The sequence below is a fragment of the Myzus persicae genome, unplaced genomic scaffold, assembly GCF_001856785.1.
Source record: "Myzus persicae strain clone G006 unplaced genomic scaffold, MPER_G0061.0, whole genome shotgun sequence".
Lineage (NCBI taxonomy): Eukaryota > Metazoa > Arthropoda > Insecta > Hemiptera > Aphididae > Myzus > Myzus persicae.
In genome coordinates, this window is record NW_019103602.1 from 877,131 (window position 1) to 898,950 (window position 21,820).

Below are 21,820 nucleotides of genomic sequence, written 5' to 3' on the forward strand. Positions count from 1 at the left end.
GGGGGAAAAAAAAAAAAAAAAAAAAATGAATAAATTCAAAAAAAAAAAAGGGCGAAAACGCGGACGCAAATGCCAAATTTACGGTGCAGCCGTAGCCCTGCGTTAAAATTACCATTCCGCATTGCGCATAATAGCATTATGATATCTGTGTGTATTTTAATGCGCCTGGTGCAGAAAACTCTCCACCTCGTCATTCACGGGGACGGTGAAAATAACTTATTTATTTGTGTGTGCGGGCAGGTTAGATGGCACGAAAGGTGTATGATAATAACACAGGCCGGCGCAGGAGCCGAGGCGTGTTGCAGACGTGACATTTTTTAATTATTTCTACGGCGCCCGTGCTATTCGCGTTTCGGTACGTTCCCGTTTGGTTCGAGTGGGTTTCGATCACGACGACAAACAAAACTGTACGAAATAAATAAAACTCAGAGTCCAAACAAAAGTGCCCGCCGTCGCCCTGTGCACGGCAGCGAAACGTCGCGCACCGATAAAACCATTATTATTAATTATTACCGTACACACCACCGTCGTCGCAGTGATCGCCACACCCCCCCCCCCCCCCGTCGGATCGCAGCCGTTCGTCGCTAGACGCCTATCGATAAACCTCGCGATAAATGTTTGATTCGTGCCTGATTATGCGACGAACGGCGGCGGCGGACTGTGTACGGTCTGTAGTATATACGCGTACAAATGCGTACACGCTGCGGCAGCAGACACACACACACCGGAGACTCGGGTCGCGGGTGCGAAGTGTGGGGGTGGGTTTGGGGGGAGGTGAACCTCGCGGCGGCGGCGGCACCGCTTTTAAAAGCCTAGAAAACTTTGTTTCCGGAACACTCCCAGCGATTACTTATGCGCGCTCAGAGTTAGCCTCCGTCATACCTACGCACTATACGGTATACATTATATTATTATGATGATGCAACGCGAGTATAATATATTTTTGTGCACAGTCAAGTTGCCCCGGAGAACGTTCGCAGAAACGTCTGAGCCGAAGACGACGACGACGTCGCCATTTACATATTTATGCGCGCATATAAATAGCGGAAAAAAAAACCAACTCTCGTTCGCAGACGACGGCGATTTCTTTAACCGTTTATCCGGGTGCTTACCGTCCCCATATATATATATATATATATTATGTGTGTACGTAGACTGCTTCGACGCGTTCGTCTGTCTGTCTGTCTGCCGGTCCACCACCTGCCTGTCCACCTGTCTGTCTGCCTGTCCGTCTGTCTCTCTGTCTTTCCGTGGAATAGATGAATACTATTTATACGTAGTGTGTGTGTGTGTGTGTGCACATATATTATTTAAATAAATATACCTATTTTGGTTTTGTCCCGGTACGCGCGTCGGAATGTAATTCCGGAAGAACTCGGCGTACCGACATTTATAACTTCCGCCGCGGTAATGGCGTTCTCGTATATTTATTTACCATACATTGTACATGTATAATAAGCCTATTAGATATGCGAAAAAAGAAAAAAACAATTTTCATCCCGGCCGGCCGAGGATGAAAATCGAATTCTTCGTCTCAAAAAGCAGTGTGATTATTATATTAGGTACATAATAATAATAGTATTGCGATGCGATGAATTAGAATATTATCATTTTTTTTTCCAAAACCCGTGTTTATAAAATATTATGTTGGTTTATACTATCGTGATGGTGATACGCTTTGTAATTGGTAAATATAGGTAAGTGCTAATAAAAAAAAAAAAAAAAAAAACATTAGGTACATTCATTTTGTAAAAAAATTGAAGAATTATTTGACACAATAATATATACGCATGTGATATTCGGAAAAATGAAAATGAGCTTATTTAATTTATCATAGGGTTGAGTTACGACAATAAAAGTATTGAGATTCAGTCGTATGCATAATCTGCGGCAACCCTCTAAGCATACGTACCGACCGTCGTTGATAGGATTCGGATGGGTGACCACCCGGATTTTTAGCAACATATATCCTAGCCACACATACAAACAAGTTTCAAATCAACCGTTCCCCTGTACAAACAGGTAATGGGAATAGTTGCCAGGCTTAGATGAAATAAAAAAAAAAAATTCTTATTCTTATTGTATTGTATCATCCATTGTCTTACATTTTCGGTTATATTTTATAATGTTTTATTATATACATGCAACGTTATCTGGCAACCATGATCCGAATGGTAATAAAATATTAAAATCATTGGAAAAAATGTAATGAACTCACTTTGCTATATAAAAGTTTTCGAACATTGTACCTTTTAATTGAGAGTGTAACTGTAATTGACTGGTTGAATTTATAACAATTACCACACGGAGTACGATGTGAACATGCTGATGATGACCTTATCTAAATATTTTTTAAATTTCATTTGGAAAATAATACTGTAAGTAATAATTGCTGAACATGGCAAATCCTTTAAATTAATATTTTATTAACAACAAAATATGTAACTAAAATTATGGTTTTTCGTTTAAATATCCAATTATGTAGGTTTACAAAGTGAATTTAAAATAAAAAATGTATGTAAAATATTTGACACATTGTAACATATTTCCATGCTTTATATTTACATTTAGTTTCTTATTTATTAGATATTATAATTACTACATTCTATGAATTTTAACTTTAAAATAATTTGCAAATTATGAAAATATGATTATGAAATATTTCGTCAACATTTTAAATCTAAACGCTTACAAAATAAAAATATAACTTTGTATATTCGATATTTTAAACTGCTGTAAGAATAACTTTTGAGGAACCTCTTACATTTCAAAACTTTTTGACTCAGAAAAATAATTTTACAGTGGGAGTTTTTGATATGTTTAATAACTTTTAGCCCGTCAAAAGTGTTATCAACAGAATAAAATATTGAAAAATAAATGAAAAAGTCAACAATTTAAAATTACTTTATAAATAGCTCACAAGGAGTAAAATATTTTGAAAATAATACTATTTTAATAAAATGGTTACCTACATTAATTTATTCAATAAAATTAAATTTTCATTTACATCAGAAAATCCAAATTTATTTTGTGTTGAATAAATAATCCCAGTTTTTCAATTTTTTTGTTTGTCTTTCCCTATTATAAGGTTAAGTACTGGGAATGTTATCTTAAAAAGTACCGATTGGAACCCATTTATTGTCAAAAATCTCCCTCAGAGTTAAAGATAAGAACACTTAACTTTAACTTTAAGTTATTTCTTATTGTTTTCTTTTTTGACTGGGATATAGAAGAAAATCTTTTAAATAAATAAGATCATCTAATTTAAATAACCTCTCTCTCAATAGTCAGTAAAATTATTATTATTTCATTTGTACAACGAAGGTATAGATGGTTTAGATGTAAATTACGCTGTATCCAAAAAACTAATTAAAAAAATTAAAAGCGTAAAAAACCGGTCTGTATAATAAAGTTAAACATTTTTTTTTTTTATTGATTTAAAAATAAATCAGCTGTTACATAAACTTGGCCATTAGTTATCTAAAATATACAGATATTACATCGAGTTCATATTAAAACGGAATTTTATTAATTAGCAATACGGTATCAGACTGGGAGGTCAGCCATGATGAATTTGTTAGTCTTCACTCTTCAAGTCTTCAACAATTTCTCCCTCGAGGCTTTTGAAGTTAAATGGCAGGTGGATATTATTTTGACTGACTTGAAAAAGCCTTCGACTGAGTTTACCACAAAACGTTTCTTCAAGTTCTGAGTTAGTCAGAGTTTGGTGTTCCACTTTTGTCTTTTTGTCTTTGTTCAGATCATTTAACTTATCTGTGAGGCACCAATGGGTGAAAATCATTGGATGTAAATCTGAAGTCTCTCATTTTTCTTCAGGTGTTCTTTAAGGAGTTTACCTCATAGTAACTCTACTATTCGTCCTGTTCATTAACAGTGTCAAGGAAATACCCCCTAACTGCAATATTCTAGCTGTCGCGGACGAAAACGACTGTCTCCTGTTTCAAGAAGATTTTACTACTCTAGTTAGTTGGTTTGAATCTATAAATCTTAATTTGAAAGTGAATAAATTCCAACCACGTTCTTCTCCAGATCCCGTTCTTTAATTGACCACACCTACTCGATTAAAAATATCAATCTAACTTCAATCAGTCGTAAAAAGTATACCTGGGAGTTCTATTTTTCTCAGACATTAGTTTTCACTATTACATCCAATCAAGAAGTTGTAAGGCAAATAAAACATCATAATTCGTACAACGCATATCATTCGACATTAAGCTTACATCGAAGCTGATTGTTCTCTATTTCTCATTGGTGTAAAATCTCTTTGAGTATGGTTCGGTTCTGTGGGATCCTCGCACAGCTCCGACTCTGAAATCATCAATCGAGTCTTATATATCTTATATCGGAAACGTGTTGAATATCCCCCACCTGATACATCACTACTCAAAAGTTCTTCATAAGCTCGGTCTTTCAACGAGTTAGTAAGTAAGTAACTCATTGTACTTTATCCTCAACTTCATTGGCAGCTCTGTCAACACTAAAATGCTCCTTTCCATCATCGAATTTTGCGTCCCTCCTTGTCGAACCCACTCTACCACCAATTTTGCTACCCCTATACCACCAACTAAAATTCGAATAATCTGGTTCACCACATGATTCGTCTTGCTAATTTTCACACTAATCTAGTCACCTGGTTCAGTTTCACTTCCACTGTTTTGCTATTTGTATGTAAAATTGATTCAATCATTTACTGTATTTTGGGCTACGTCCGTAATTAATAAAATGAAATAAAATTGAACGAATTTGATTTTGATTTTATTGGTAGAAGATTTGTAATGTCTTGCTGGTTAGTTCCTAGGACCGGGCTAATTTGCTAAACATTTTTATTATTATTTTTATTTTATTAATACGTATGTCAACAACTAATTATTGTCTCTTATATTGATATATATATCGCACTCCAAGTTGTTTGAATGGTTTATTTATTTTACCTATTTAATAAGTAAAATGGAAGGTACATGTCTTCGTTTAATATTTACATTTACATTTCACTGGATTGTAAACTATCCATTAATAGCACTGCGTAGTTAGTTGTTGTTAGTTGTTGTTTGTTTGATGCTCTCTTGGCCTGTTTCTCCTGAGTCCCTTAGTTGGGTTACTAGAGATAGAGGTGGTGAGATTTGTGGATTTCTGTTGTTATATAATTATACTGCATACTTCATTGCTTTATTAAAATGATTAATTAAAAAATATTATTTACGGTTTTGTTTCAATAACTACAATAATTCTGGACTCAATTTAGAGATTAAATACCATTGAAAAAATTGCCATTTTATTATAATTTCGAAATCGTCATTAAACCTATGAATGGATGGTTCAAAAGTTTCAAAAAAATACATCTCTGATGCTACTTAAATTAAGTTTTAAGCACTTTATAATTTAAAAAAAGTATAGAGTTTAAAAAGAGCCATGCTGATGATGTTCTATAATATTATGTTACTTGAACACTATTTTTACCAGACAAAATTTACTAGAAAGGAAAATAAATATTTTCACAAGTTACGACCAATTTGTGTGCAATATGTATTAGTCATAAATCATAGTAGTTAATTTTAGAATCGATTATTATACTTACAATGAGGCAAAAATAAAATATTATGTTTGTCAAAAACACAAATATTGGGAAAAAATCTTATAATATAATATATTATATATTGAATTAATATTTCTTCTTCTTATTCGAGTAAATATGTTTACTAAAACATGTGTGGCATAATAATCATAGATGTATTTTTAGACACTATGAGATATTGTAAATAATAATATAGTTGATTAGTCTACTTCTGAAACAGGTTATTTGTTATAATCGTATTATAAATTGCCTTTTAATTTAACCTACTAATCAATTGTTACGTTATTTCTATTGTTTCAATGCTTTGTTCAAACCTTACACAATAATACAATATTATGTGGAAAGTATGTCCCAGTTGAAATCCATACTTATAAAATAGGAGCTTAACATTCTTCGCTTCTAGGTCATTACAATATAATAACGGTCTGTAATGCCCATCTGACAGTTTTGATAGTGACGTCTTTTGACAGTTTAGTATTATAAGCATGACAATCATTATGTATATTATATAGGTATATATAATGTAACATATACATTATACTTGTATCCTTACACACACACACACACCATCATTATCCCTTTCTCAATAGTGAAATTACTCCAAAAATAATTATATATACCGTAAGATTCTGTGTCTGCTCTCGTCCTATTTTATACGTATATTGTAGTATATTCGATTCTCCACCAATGAATTTTAATGCGTTGCACCATTAACACCTATCTTGGAACAATCGATTTCTAAGAGAGCCATTGTTTCTGTATATATATATATATATATATAGGTAGTACCCGACCGTCCAATAAAGCACCATCATCAGATATTTATTTTGCATCCGTACGGAACAGTGTATTGCGAGTAAAGTGCGCAAGTAAAGTTAATATTTTTAAAAGCATCGAAAACAGTTAAAAGCGCAACCGAAATAAAAAATAAAAATATAAATCTTTTTCTCGTTTAATAAATTGCCCCTTTTTTTAAGGTACTAAATCGCACAAAGCCCTTTAAGGTCAATGCAGTCTGATTTAGATTTCGAATAAAGTTTTGATTGCTTTTTTTAACGAAAAAAAATGAGTTTTTTCTTTCTAGATTATTTATACACGTATATAAATAAATATCATCACAAAAATGAGTGTGCCATCAAAATAATATACCTAACACGTTTTATTATTGAATAAACGAATATTTAGTTTGATTGAACTTAATACATAAGAACGCGATTACGGACCAGGTGATGAAAATTATGTTCCAAAAAAAATGCCCAAAATGTTCTTAATTTGGTTCTATAATGCAGTGTCCCGTTCTGTAACCAAACCTTAGGAGTAAAATATGAAATTTCAAAAAAATCACATAAAAAAATAATTTTTGAACTACAGCTCAGTAGATAATACATTAAATCAAATTAAATTTACCAAATATGTATGGTGTGTTGAATTCTGAGTAAAATAATATTTAGACTTAGATTGTTTCTATCAGTTTATGATTATTAGATATGTACATACAAATAAATTACAATAACTTTAATATCTCATCAATATAAAAAGTGATGAATTGAATATTCGTGGTGCCAAATACAATGTAAATCAGCCCAAAAATGGGCTATCCCGCTATACTATATATATGATTTTACCTACCACAGATATTACAGCACAGTGGCGGCTGAGCGTCGTCTCGCGTGTAAAAATATGTTGTAGATCCCTCGAAATGGCGTAAGTCCCGTCGGTTTTGCTAAACGGCGATTATAATACGCACAACACTCTCCATTATTGTTCGGACAAAAACAGCGTTACAATATAATTATATTATAATATGGGATGCCGATCGGAACAAAGCTGCGCCGTCGTAACATCTGCAAGCCGAGCTCGGGCGCGGTCAAGGGTGCGTGGTGGTTGGTCATTTCTCGTTGGGCTGATGCGCGAACGTTCGGCCGGTATTATGCTTAAGCACGAATATCGTACGATAATATTATTATACCGTCTAGTGTCCATATTGTGCACCATTGTACGGATATATAATTATATTGTTGATAAGTTTGTTCAAAAGGGTAATTTTGCATAAAACGGCCGCCGAACCTCGCGTATCGGCCAGTAGTCGGCTACGCCATTGTTTTCCAAGGTAAATAATATCGGTTGTACAACTTGCACGCGTCCGGTGCTTTTGAGCAGTAACATTGTGAAAAAGCGTGGATCCGATTCTGAATCTGCAGTGCGTGTGGTATTTATAACAGTCATCTCTACCGTTAAATAGTCGCTGTTGGTTTATTCAGCAAGCGAATCGGTTTGTGTAAATATCAGTAGTTCGGGTGTATTGTTTTGATTTGATTTTTTTTTCACTCCATGGACTGTGAGTCGGTTCTGGGTGGATAGTTTACCAGGCGAAGGATAGAGTACAGCAATCCGATGCTTCACCGGTATATTTGAAAAAAAAAATGCAGTTGAAATCTAACAGAGTGTCTATTGTTAACAACTATGCCCGGGTGCCATCTGGCTTAAGTGAAACTGGCGGAAATCTGTTGGTACTAATAATTTTTTATGTACAGTGACTCCAATGTGTGTAAACAATAATAATAAAAAAAAATTACCTACAACATTTAATAAATGTTATTGCGTGTACTTGGGTATTTCAATAGTCTAGTATAACGTGATGTAGGCTCTTGGAAAATCGAAAGTCTTAAATTTTTATATATTTCCAAAAAATGTGTACAAATGAACTACGATCGAAAAGAAACTGTACATAAATCAATTAATTTCAACATTTTTCCTATCGATTGTTATTCATCTACGTTACTTCATTACTTGCATAATTTTAAGCTACAGGTACTACAACTATATATTACATTATATGGAAATACTTTAAAATAAATATATCCTTACACTGTGAATTTCATTTGTCGACAGTAAGACAGACATTGTTATGCCTATTATTTTGATACGAATTGTGCCATAACACGAATAAAGTAATAATTTAAATTCAGTTATACCTATTTGGGACACATATTATCTAACTGATGTAAGAAAAAACTCCATAAACGGGGCGAAGAGCTGTTGTCATAAAAAAAAACCCCGAAGAAATTCTTTGATTTTTTTGTTCGTCTCCCCTAGGCACAGTTCGCTAGAGACCCGCATTAGAATAACAACAACGACAATGCAAATAACAACAACAATAATAATAACAACAATAATAAAATGCACTTGTCGTAACTATGCTCTCATCACGTGCCATGTTTTGTGTTTCAGTTTTTCGCTTGGTTAAGCGGTGTCAATATCTCGGCGTACACGACGACGTGATGTCGGCACTCCCGTGACGTTCGACTCGAACGGCTACTTAAGCAGAGTACGATCGCGATCGCACCGACAAAATGAACGGTCGCGTGCTCGGACGGGCTGTTATACGACTGGCCGTCGCACTGCTATGCGTCAATCATACAGGTCAGTGTTGTTATAAATTATTATTTTTTTAGTCGTCGAGTGTCGATATCGCGAGACACCGCCGCGCTGCGTCATCGTGTTCATGTTTCGCCGTGACATTCATTAATGACCGCGATCGTTGTGATAATAATATAATGATGATATTGCGGAGGCCAAGTACGGCTCCGTGAAATCTGTAAGAGTTGCAGAAAATATATAGCCCGGAATCAATTACTGAGAAAACCATTAAGTGTATTAAGTATTTTATGAAATAATAAAAAAAAGGTTTAGGTATACCAATACACAGTACCGCGGTACAGTAGGTTACAAGTGGGTCACTGTAATGGATTGTGTTAAATTTTAATTTAATGATATAATACCATTGTATAGGAAAAACGATTCTGAGAGGAGACTTTATGTCAGTTGGCCTATATTATAAAAATATTTTTGAATTATAAATGTCTCGAAAAGAGTCACAATATTTGGACAATTTAATGGCCTGCAGAAAATGATAATTTAAACATTTGGTGAAAGTTTAAAGTATCTACGGTGATTATAGTTGTTTAGCTACACCAAAAAAAAAAAAAAACATCGGTTTTGCATAAAAATCCTTGTTTTCCTTTAATTTATTTTTGTTCTTCTCATCGTTTTTGAAACTTCTGTGAATTTTCAGATTTAACCTTTGAAAATTACCGACTAGATTCACTTTTCCACCATAAATGATGCAGCACACCCACACATCATTGTAAAATCAATACGTTTATAGCTCCGCTCAGAATCTAAAAAAAATCGAACAAGTAACCAGAATATTTTAATATTTACATGTGGTTCTGAAAAAAAGAACACTAAAAAAAAAAAAATGTAATCACCACCACAGAAATAGTGACACATAATATTAATGTGCATTATGACATATTTTGAGGCTGGAATCTACTGGGCTGAATGATTAAAGATTAATGAACGACATATAATTAACGGCTGCCTAATTCTGTAAGCATAGATAAACAACGATTAATATGAGGCGTTAGTAATATTAATATAATATTATACTGTCTTCTATATTCTATCGTAATAGCTAATGTGATGAATAATGTTTCGTTAAAATAGGTTTATTAAATGGTAATGAACATTTGAAATGAATAAAATTCACTGTTTAATGTGTTTACAACATTTATCATTTTGTCGAACACTTTAATCTCTCTTCCAATGCCCATTTTTTGAATGATGATGTCACCACGGTATTTATGTTCTCCGCATAGTTAGTGGGCCCTGATAATATTTTTGAATGAACTTTGTAACGTTTTAGCTAAGCCTCTGTGTTTTCTATTTAGGCGTTCAATCGGTTCTAAAATTTGACAGTATATTCAAAAAATAATTATACCTGTTCATCACCTCACATATGATGTCACAAACTACCGTCCTAAAACTGTTCTAACACACTTACCAAAATTATTTAATATTCTTATACACAACTCAATTTGCGGTTCAATCACCATCTAATATTATTATTTACGAACAGCAAAAATTTCATCCTGGCAGAGTAACGGTTATCTTATTCTGCAAAACTTATACCGTATGCACAAAAAACTGGATACTCTCTATATCTCTGTTACTTATACTGCTTAGTAACCTAAACATATTTTGAATTCTGTTTGCGGCACCCGAGACTGAACTTTTGGATCTTAAATTCCTGAAAAAAAAATTCCTAACATTCCTTTGACTTACAGTTTTTTTTTATTTCAAACACTTGTATTTTGTGCATACACAACACTTTTCTTTGTATCCAGTTTTTGTATCTACTGGACACACTGTATATTCGACGATGCCTTTCGTGATTAATCTACGATTATTCTATTTAAGCTTTTGTATGTGTTTGCCACAATACGCTTATATCTACATTAGAAATCAGGTATTATTAGGTATTGGTAAATCTTTTCTCTCATGGCTTCATTCCAACCTAACCAATAGAGTACAATGAGTAAATATTCTTCCTGCTACTGTGATCATTACTAACCCTCTTCTAGCGTTATCCAAATTTCTGTATTCTCTTCAGTACTGTTTGTCTTCGTTGTTAACTCAGAAATGTCTTCTACCAAGAGATAAAGTCTAATCTTTCCAATAATATGAAGGCATTCCACAATTTTCAATCTATTTAAAATTGTCAGCTATTCTAAATTTCGTTTAACGTCTAGTAGCTTAGGTAGCATCATTGCCCATTGGCTTTCTACTTAATATTTAAGTGTTAAGTCATAACTTAATCGTTTATCCAAAAAACGCAAACTAAAAATTATGAATGACCCAGCTAAAGACTAAGGATTTACCCTGACACGGGCTTATCATTTCAACGTATGTTCTGTATAATATTTGCATTACTTTTATTAATTAATCACGTATCTACCAAATTTAAATCGATTATTCTACTTAAGATTTTTTTATTTCATAGTTTATCCTATTCTCAGTATAGTTCTATTCTTTAAAACGCTTTTTCCGATACTGCTCATAACGTGAATGAAATAATGTGGTAGTAATTCCTTTGTCATACCGAGGATAAACTACATAATATATTCTTTATTCCACTCGGCTACAATTAGAACTACGTATTGGTTCCATGGAAATTTTGCGGGTTGTAGACACCGGTACATCGGTTAATATTTCATTTCTAATCGACTTTTTTTCCTCTAAGATTGACTGGCTTGAATTACTATTTCATGTAAATTGCAGTTTCTTGATTTCTATTCTAACATAATATAACATTCTGTTCATCTATTTATATTTTTAAATCTTCAATTATTCGTCTCAACTGGAAACACCGATTCTTCATTTTCCTTTCCGTATTAATCAGCCAAGTATCTACACTAACTGTGTGTATTTCTATCATTGTACTATATTGCATTGGATCTAATTAAATCACCCTCTATTATAAAATTAAAATAAAATAATTAAACTTATAAATTGCAAAAAAAAAATGTGTGTTATATTGCACTGCACAATAAATTTGATAAGTAATATTACATTTAATTTATAAAATCAAATGCATTGTATATGAATTGAATTTTTCAACTCATTAAATTATAACTTTATATTGAAAACACTTACATTTTCATATAACCTCCTATACTATCGGAGTTCTATTTAAATAGTTAAACAATTATAGGTTCGCAGAGAGCAACGTAAGTAAATTAATAGGTACTGTGACCGCTTTGAATAAATAACCAACTATAGTAATTTTAAAGATTATAACTTATATTTGTTATCATTGCTCTAAGTTTATAACTTTTGAAAAATGTTAATTTGGAAAAATGATCAATTTGTTGTCAGTACTAACACTGAGTCTGGGATACTCGTTACTAATGTACGCTAAGCCATAAATGAACGATTTTCGATTTTACACTTGTCCGTGGTTTGTTTTGTGTCAATAATTCGGGAACGCAGCTAACGCGATTAAACCAACAAAGGATAAACGAATTTAATGTGTTTTATGGTAATAAGTTCTATTTTATAAAACAAATATTCTCCATAACCAGTACACCTAACAAAAAAAACAACAAATAATTGAAAAAAAAAACAGTATATGAAAGTAAATATGTCATGACAATAAGCGATGATATTTTTATCGATTCACATAAAAAACGGGGTATCGCACACCGGAATTACAGGAACCGACCGATCCCTAAAATTGATTGTTTGAAAATTCTAATTATTATTTGTATATACAACACCGTACTCGAATTCAAATATTTTAACCGAACTTTTAAAGATAAAGGTCATTAAATATCCGAAGTAAATTGCGATCGGCGGTTGCTTCGAAACTCCTAAATATTACGGGCAATACCTACCACAGAGGACTCGCATGTGGTCGTCATAAAGTATAATTACTTGAAACTATCACGTAATTAATCTCCATGAAATGCTTATAATAATATGCTAAAACAAATTTATCTGTATCGCGCACATGAACACGACGCATGACGGTCATAGGTCTCCATTTATACTATAATAAATTAGGGCTCAGTAAATTATTGCTATTTAAAAAAAAAAAAAATCCCTCATCTATATTTAATTTGGAGTGAAATTGGTCCGGTCACGTTGATATGCTGAATGTTTAAGAGGTAGTTTCGGAAACACCATCGTTTTCAACACATTCTGTAATTGAATTCGGTTAAGTGATTAAAATCGCGTGGGTCTACTCTAAAAACTATATTATTTCACTCGATGGACTCTATTTTGGTCAACACGCAACAATTTCTCATCGGTGAAATAATTCTAAACGCACCACCGAGTTCAAGTTGAAGTTTTTCAAAGGATTCGTGACAGTACAATAGATGTGTTATGATCTCCTTTTAGAGGTATTTTATTTTATACAGACATTTTTTTGTTCCCATGAAGAGGCCAGCAGCAGGCGAGCTTAACCCCCTGTGTATTGTTATTGCAATAATAAAAAAAAAACATTGAATTGGTACTGACTGTTTGTCACACACACACACACACACACACAACACACACACACACACACACACACACACACACACACACACACACACACACACACACACACACACACACACACGCGAATATAACGATAAACGCTTGTCTTGGGCATGATAATGTATAAATAATAACGTTTATGATCTATGCGCGTGAAATACAACCACTTGTGATAGGTACGCATATTTTAGGCGTATTGGACATTTCGCGAGCACACGCTACACGCACGGGGTGTTAACTGAAGTGCACATATTATAACAATAATAGTATGGTAATGTGTACCATTTCAGTAATTATTTCTCGTTACTATCACCTCCCCCCCCCCGCACTTGTACACCGTATTAAAATATACACGTGCATATCGCATAGACAGTATATTATTAATATTATTATTATTATTCTGCTTCGTACGATATTGTTATTATTAGTAATATTATTATACACCGTTGACTGAGTACATATTATACGCACTTGCTTATTCCGTATATACATCGGACCCGGCGGCCACGATTATGTTATTATAGTGACCGAGCGATACTTATGTAGGAGTAGTCATTAAATCATTTTCGTCCCTAACAGATAACACTGATCGCGACCGCCACACCACCACCGAGTAGCATCCGACTGCGATAGCAGTGTATATATATATAGGGTTTTAAGTATGAAATATTTCATGCGAAACGATCGTGTTGAAATATTTTAGGTATACGCGTGAACAAATTAAAATATGTATGAGTATTTTTACTTTTTTTTTCGGTTTAGCTGTTACAGTAGCAGTGACACTCTTTCTATACATATTTTAATAATGTACCAACCAAATGCAACTATGCTGCTGGATAATATCATCCGATAAAGTTATTTCCGCCGATCGATGTGTAAATGATAATAATATTATGCAGTTAATTATTAATATTAATACTTACTATTGAAAACTACAAGTAAGCTGCATCAATACACGTGGTTTTTGGGATCATTTTCTTATTTCTTCATACATATTGTATGTAATATAGTACAATTCGTGGAGTATTTTTCTACTTTATTTATTTATTTATTTATTTATTTATTATTACCATGTTCTACCACACAAGCGATTTTCTTTAGTATTATTTTTAAAATTAATTTGATGGATATTGTAATCAAAAAAAAAGAAAGTATAAACGATATATATTGGTTTATATTATCCTACCCACATTTACCTGTGCTAAATAATATGTTGAAAAAAATTACCAATTAAAAAAATATCCAAAATAAATAAAATGTCTTTAATCTATTATGTTGGTATACTAATACTATTATTAGTTATTTTTTAAGCACAGAAAAAAAACTTCGAATATATTCTCTAGATGGTGGGTTAATAGGTACGTCTTAACAGTTAATTGTTGCCAGATCATCTTTAATCGACTACCCGTTGCCCCGATTCTCTGGAGTATTATTATTGCAATATGAAATCAAGTCAAAGTGTTCGTTCTAATCCCTCGTTCAGTTTTTTTGTGCTGCAAAATGCTTTTAATTATTTGCGTTTCAGCAAACACGGATAACGAGAATGCGGAATATGGCGTATGCTGATCAATACAAATATAATGTGCAATGTAAATAGTATAATATTGGATAAGTACCAAAATAAAATAAAATTAAAAAAAAAACTTACCACGAGAACAATTTAAAAAAAAATTCCATGTGCTGCTGCAGTGTGCGAATGTGTTCTGCAGTCGTTTCCTGAACTCCACCCACTTCGACTGAGAAATAATTTGTTCCACTTCTCGTTTATCTTTATTTTTCAAAATGACAAATTATTTATTAGATTGTATACCCAAAGACCTTCGAAAATGAATTTCAACGCCATATGAGCGTAAATTAAGTTTTCTGTTTTTTGCTCTTCCCGTGTTTTACATACACTCGTTTTATTGATTACAAAATATTATGTACCTACTTTTCATTGGCTGCTATATAATTTGACACACTCGTTCGCACTACCTGTATCCGAGCCATGTTTTGCTTTTTGTTGTTATTATTATTTTTTTTTTCGGTTGACAGAAAACCAATAAATCACAGAATTCCAGTTAGTCAGCAATACAATTAGTTGTAGAATATAATATTTTCTCTTGCGGTGTTATGCAATTAAATGCATAAACTTATTGACGTAAAAACAATATATCGGCTGAGCAAGCCCATCTATCATATAATATATTTACAGAATATAATGTGTATATTGTTTTTACTTAGTATTATTGGATATCGAACTCGATGTATAAAAATATAATATTGTGTGAAATTTGACGTTTTTATACAACTAATATGAAAATAATTAGTCATAACGTTTTACTATTATTTTTGGAAGGGCTTCAAAAGTCTAGATTTCTACATCGTGAGCTTGAATGATGCTCGTGAACAACTGACAACGCTGACATGAACAACTTGTCACATGAATTGTGATTTTAATGATTTATATAGATATGAACATTCTGTCTAACATACATCTTCTGTTAACTTATGTTAAAGATGTGCTTATACTTCATGCATTATAATTGTGCATAATTATATTATTTTATGACTATCTAAGCGAAGTCGCATCGTGCATAACTTGAAATAAACATGTTTAAGGTTTGTTTGTTTTTAGTACATTTTTTTTACTGAGTAAAATAATATAATTTATTAGATTCTAATACATAGCAATATCATAAAACAGGGATTATAGTTTATATAATAAAAATTTTGATAAACAACAGTAGTTATAATTCAAATATATTATATGTGAATTATTTAATAGGAGTTAAAGTTTCGGACTGGGGCACGATTTTATTTCTAGAAAACTGTATTCAATTATACGTTACTAACGTTATTCACAACCTAAATATTAGAAAACTATCGAAATACTGTTTTATAATACGTGATTTTTTATGCTAACCGTGCCTTAGGTAGATATTATGTGTTATTCTTAGGATCTAAGTTACGAGTATTAATTGTATTTTTAACATTAAATACAAAATTGTAATGAAAGTGCATTAATGCATATTATGATAAAATTATTGTGACACTGGTTGATGTTTCTGACATTCAATTTGTTTTAATTGAATTTAAATTTGCACATGTAGACTGTAGATACTTGTAAAAATCCTAAATGACATTCTTTTCCGTGAAATTTAATTTAATTTTTAGGAACAGCAATGCACAAGCAATATGTTATTGCATTTAATATGAATACATCATATATACTACTATAAATTTATAATTTATGTACACATCGTCATTCGTAAGTCTTTGTTGTTTTAATACCACCCGGCTTTATATTGTTTTAACTGCACGCTAATCCTTCCGATCAATGATTATTATAATTTTAGTTTTCTTGACTATCGCAATTTAAAACACAATAGGTATACTGAATAAAGTAACATTTGTAAGTAATAAATATTATATTTCATGCTTTTCACACTTAAGAAAGTTATAACCATACATTTTTACCATTATTTCATACCAGAAAATACAAAAACAAATGTTATCCACTCTTAGTAATGCATCTATGTTATTATGATGACAAACTAAATAATTAATTGATATTTGACTCTGTGTATTATATGAGTCTATAATAACAATATATATTGTTAAAAGCATTAAGCGTTTGAGACTGGTGCAGATTTCATTTCTGTCCATCAGATTAAATTTCGAGTATTTCAAAAGTTATAAATAAGACACCAGCTGCGCGTCATTGATTTCCCATTATTTTTTTATTTATCTCTATTTTAACTTTATGGAAATGTTAATCTCAACACATGAAATATCTACAAGGTTATAATGTTAAATATTGATTAATTATTATTATATTAATATGATATTATAATATTACGATAAACATGATATAAGAAACAAAAAAATAAATACAACAGCGAATGGGCTAGGCTACATTCTAGCCTGTGCGGTTGAGTAATGATAGGATTGGGAATATAATATTTTTTTTGTTGGGTGAAGAATATATTTTAGATATTAAAAATGGATATTGTAATATTTAAAATTGGATTGTAGATAATATATGTGCTTTGGGTTAATTATGTTTGACAGTTAAAAATAAGATTTGGCATCTCATAGGTTAGGCTAGGTTGTTTTTTAGTGAACAGAAGGTAAGTAATTCAATGAGAGTCTGAAGAAATTTGGGAGTGCCGCTTAATTGAAAACTGGGAAGGAGATATATAAATACAATGTTTTTTATTCATTATATAGAGTTTATTGATATCAAAAGGTGAATTTGAATTTTTTGTTCAAGCAATGGATGAAAAAAAAATGTTTTGTTGAATAAATAAACAACAATAATAACAATAACTTCAATAACACTAATAATTATAATAATAATTGTCTGTTAAATAATAGCGTTGGGTGGAAATTAACAATTGAAAACCACTGTTAAACATTCCAAAACCAATTTGTACGCCGTCGAAGTTCAATTGAATGTTTTAATTAAGAACTGTATTCTAATAGTAGTAGTATAAGTATTATTTTGTGCTTTCGCCTCTGAAAGCCGGTCGATGCAAACAGCCAAATACAGCAGTGGACGCGGAATTCTGGGTTTTATTTATTATTTGGGTCTCACCAATGCACGCCACACCACAGCGCGTCAGGACCTATTATCTCGGAAACAGCGCACAAATTGTAAATATTATTATTGGCAGCCAAGTATTCGAGGGGAAGCCACACATCAGCTTTCAAAAGAACTTGATTTACTCAATTTAAAGCATGAATGAAATATTAATAAAAATGAAAATACATTTTAAAAGTCCTACTTCATTTCATTAGTTGGTTTTCGTACGGTTATATAGAAATACTGTTTTTTTTTTTCAGGGGATTATCCTACGAAGACGTATTAAGTTAACACATAACATTTTAACACAAGTAGATAACATTTTTTTTTAGATTTGTTATGATGACCAACATAAAAATACAAAATAATGCATCATAATGTAGCATCCAACTTATAACTAAGAAAAAAGCCAAGACATGCCATGTTTAAGACGTATATAGTACATTTTTAATAGTCGATCAAAGTAGTCAGTATTTCGTGTGATAATTTAGTGTGTTAATTAATTTAGAATTTCTCCCAGAATTATTAGTCTTTAAATAATAATACCTTTTTAAACCATTGCCTACGTACCTAATTTGTGTAAGTAGATTGATTAATTTCAAACAATAATAATAATTATATAAATAAAATACGTATTAATAAATAATTCGTTTTATAAGTAGTGTTATTTCTTTAAACTTAAAACCATTATAAAAGCTAAATTAAATTTAAATTTGAATAAATAAACCATGGTTTTTACTAAATAAATATTTATATAAAAAATACAGATTTTTAATTCTGTGTAAAAACTAAAAACAATACATTTTTTAATTTTAATTTTAATCTACAAATGCAATATTGATAATTATAATTTACAAGACCCATATTATATGTTTTTTGGTGATTATATTTTGTATACTTCTTGAAAAAATTTAATCATTTGAGTATCTAAAATATTAAAATATAAATAATAAATGCCTAGTGTCTTCATAATTTAATTTATATCATAATATTATTAGAATAGTCCATTATTATTTCACATACATCTATTTAAGTGTAATTTTGATGATAATAATTTTAATTTTAGTTTATTGGATATTAATGATTCGATTGGGTTTGGTTTTTTTTTGACAGGTAGGTACGTGATAACTGATGATTTATCAATGATATACAAACATATTTTTCAATTTAAGTCTTATGAAACTGTTGAAATTAAGTGTTTTCACAATATCTTTGAATTCTAAATCATACTTTTTTTTAAGCATTTAAACCTAAAACATGTAGCCAAATCTGATGTGATCCAAATTAGTAACATCAAAGCAATCAGAACTTCGCAAATGGTAATATTATATTATACTATACGATTCATATTAAATAGGTACTTTATTATATATTATGAATAAAATATTATAACTAGGTATTGTACACCTAAATAAAGTTTCACTTGACAGACTTAACTCATCACTTAAATAGAAGAGTTAGACACATTAATGATCATCATAGTTTAATCTCTTATCATTTATCTATCATATTAATCACCATTATGGGTATGAAAGACTATGTTTGATAAACTGCACTTCTCACAGAAAAGTTTTGGCTTTTATAAATATTAAACACGCTTCTAAACGTGTGCGTTATTAAATACTAATTGCTGTTACCCCTTAAACATTTATGATTTCCAATTTAAACGTTGAATGGGGGTAATAATCCATTATATTCAGTATACCCACATCTATTTTCTGAGTGCTCGTAAATCGAAAATGAGTAGGCACACAAGATAAAACTAAAGTAAAATATTATGTTCAACTACAGGGTTAGACTATGAACACTGCCCTAAGCTTATTTGAGTGAGCTTACACTTAAATGTGTATAATATAGTGTTAATGCTTACTATCTTAACTCTTGGTCTTAAAAGAAGAAGCCCTTTGTAAGCTACAGAGGATACTTGATTTGCAGGTGATTTAATTAGGATTTAACGATTATGAAAATATTATAACGTTGTATTTAGTATTAACGTTAAAAGATCATTCCACTATAATGATATAAACTACCTATTTAAAATATTATGTTTCACTTTCGTGCACGACGACAGGCACCCTGCGGTATACCCTATAATTAAAAATATCGTCGGTCAATACACAACTATGCCCACCCAATGGGTGGTTTTAGAATTTTCGGTTGCGGAAAATATTTATTGCTTGTTGTGTAGAAGTGGAATGGTCAAAGGCATGGTGCCCACTATAAATCTTATCAAGGAAACCCTAACCGTGGGAAGGTTTAAGATAAGATACATCGTACTACATAGTTGAAGGTATAACCTACACAATATTACACACATGTGCTACCACAATATTTTAAGTCTACCTAAAATAAAATAAACATGACAATTTATAACTACTATAATTATCGTGGATTTATATTTCATAAGTTATTGGTATTTAATTGATTTAGTTAATATTCTCATTGTTTGTATTTAAATTTTTCGAATGCACTTTATAGTTAGTAATTTCTATGGTTTCATATAACATTATGCAAGCAGTTACAATGATCTACTAAGATTTTTAAATTTCTTTGATATGTATGAACCTACAGTAGAAATATACAATAACCACCTATAATATTAAGCCAAATCTTCATCACATCCGTATTTACATAGTAATAATATAGGTATGTTACAGCTAGGTTAAATTTTTAAATTTTTATTGCCTAGGTGTATCCTCCAAGTATAAATAAGAAAACTTATAAAGAATCAATTCAATTATCAAATTTATCGAATTACTTGTATACAACTAACTGATTTCAGTACATTTTGGCAGCTAGTGCGACAATAACATAATATTATTACAAAAATTGTTTTTGATTATATCTGTGCAATAAAAAAATTATTCTTTGATGAAGAAAACGTTTTCCATGGCTGAGACATGTGCCATGGAAATATTGTAAAGAGCGCAGTGTGCCGTGTTTTAAAAAAGGTTACTGTTTTATAGGTACTTAAGAGTTGCATCGCAGAGTAGAAGCGAATACTACCGTTTTACAATATGATCATAATTTAAGCCTGATGTGTTAATGCTGCAGTGACACGAAACGATGACTTGAAATCGTAAAAAATAATTATAAATACATATTTTACATATTTTGAAAATATGTATATAATCATGCACGCATCTGAACATTTACGGGTATTTTTGTGTAAGAGAATCGATAAAAAAAACTTGCCTTTCCTAACAAAAATAATTTGAACACTTCATGTAAAGTTTTTATCAAGTATCCGTATAATAAATAATTCAAGACCGAGAGTGTGTTATTACTTATAACACTGTTAAGACTCTTATGAATTTCGCGTTTGAAGCTGCGTTAGGTGCAAAAGCAACTTTAATACGACCTACATATTTTAATATAATATTAAGGAATAATCATACGATACGTATATTCTAATTCCTTATACTATTGTGCTGAAATGAAACAAACTGTTAACCCAGGGTAAACGCCAAAAATATTTTCATGGATAATAAAAAACATTATCATAATTATTGGACGTGATGTAAACGTTTTTCTAGTTCTTGTCGATCCACCAACATCAAATATGATATTCCATCCCCACTATAATAACATAATAATGCTAGTTTTTATTTGTTAAATCAATTAATAAGAAAGTCCCCAACTAATTGCTAATGGACACTTAATAAAACGCTTGTTACTCTTAACTTTCAAAAATCATACCAGGCCAATATTAATGTTCACCCACCGGTCATCACTGGGACACTGTGCATTATTATTAAAGTGCTAGTATATAA

General features: G+C 31.3%; 1 protein-coding gene across 4 annotated transcripts in view; it reads left to right on the forward strand.

Annotated features, from left to right (window-relative positions):
- Positions 1-21,820, forward strand: part of LOC111034825 (Down syndrome cell adhesion molecule-like protein Dscam2) — a 310,967-nt gene that overhangs the window by 17,543 nt on the left and 271,604 nt on the right. For all 4 annotated transcript variants that reach the window (XM_022316209.1, XM_022316211.1, XM_022316208.1 and 1 more), the window contains exon 2: positions 8,825-9,016. In XM_022316209.1, the coding sequence (XP_022171901.1) occupies positions 8,947-9,016 (70 nt within the window). In that variant the 5' untranslated portion in view covers positions 8,825-8,946. The remainder of the gene's footprint in view (positions 1-8,824; positions 9,017-21,820) is intronic.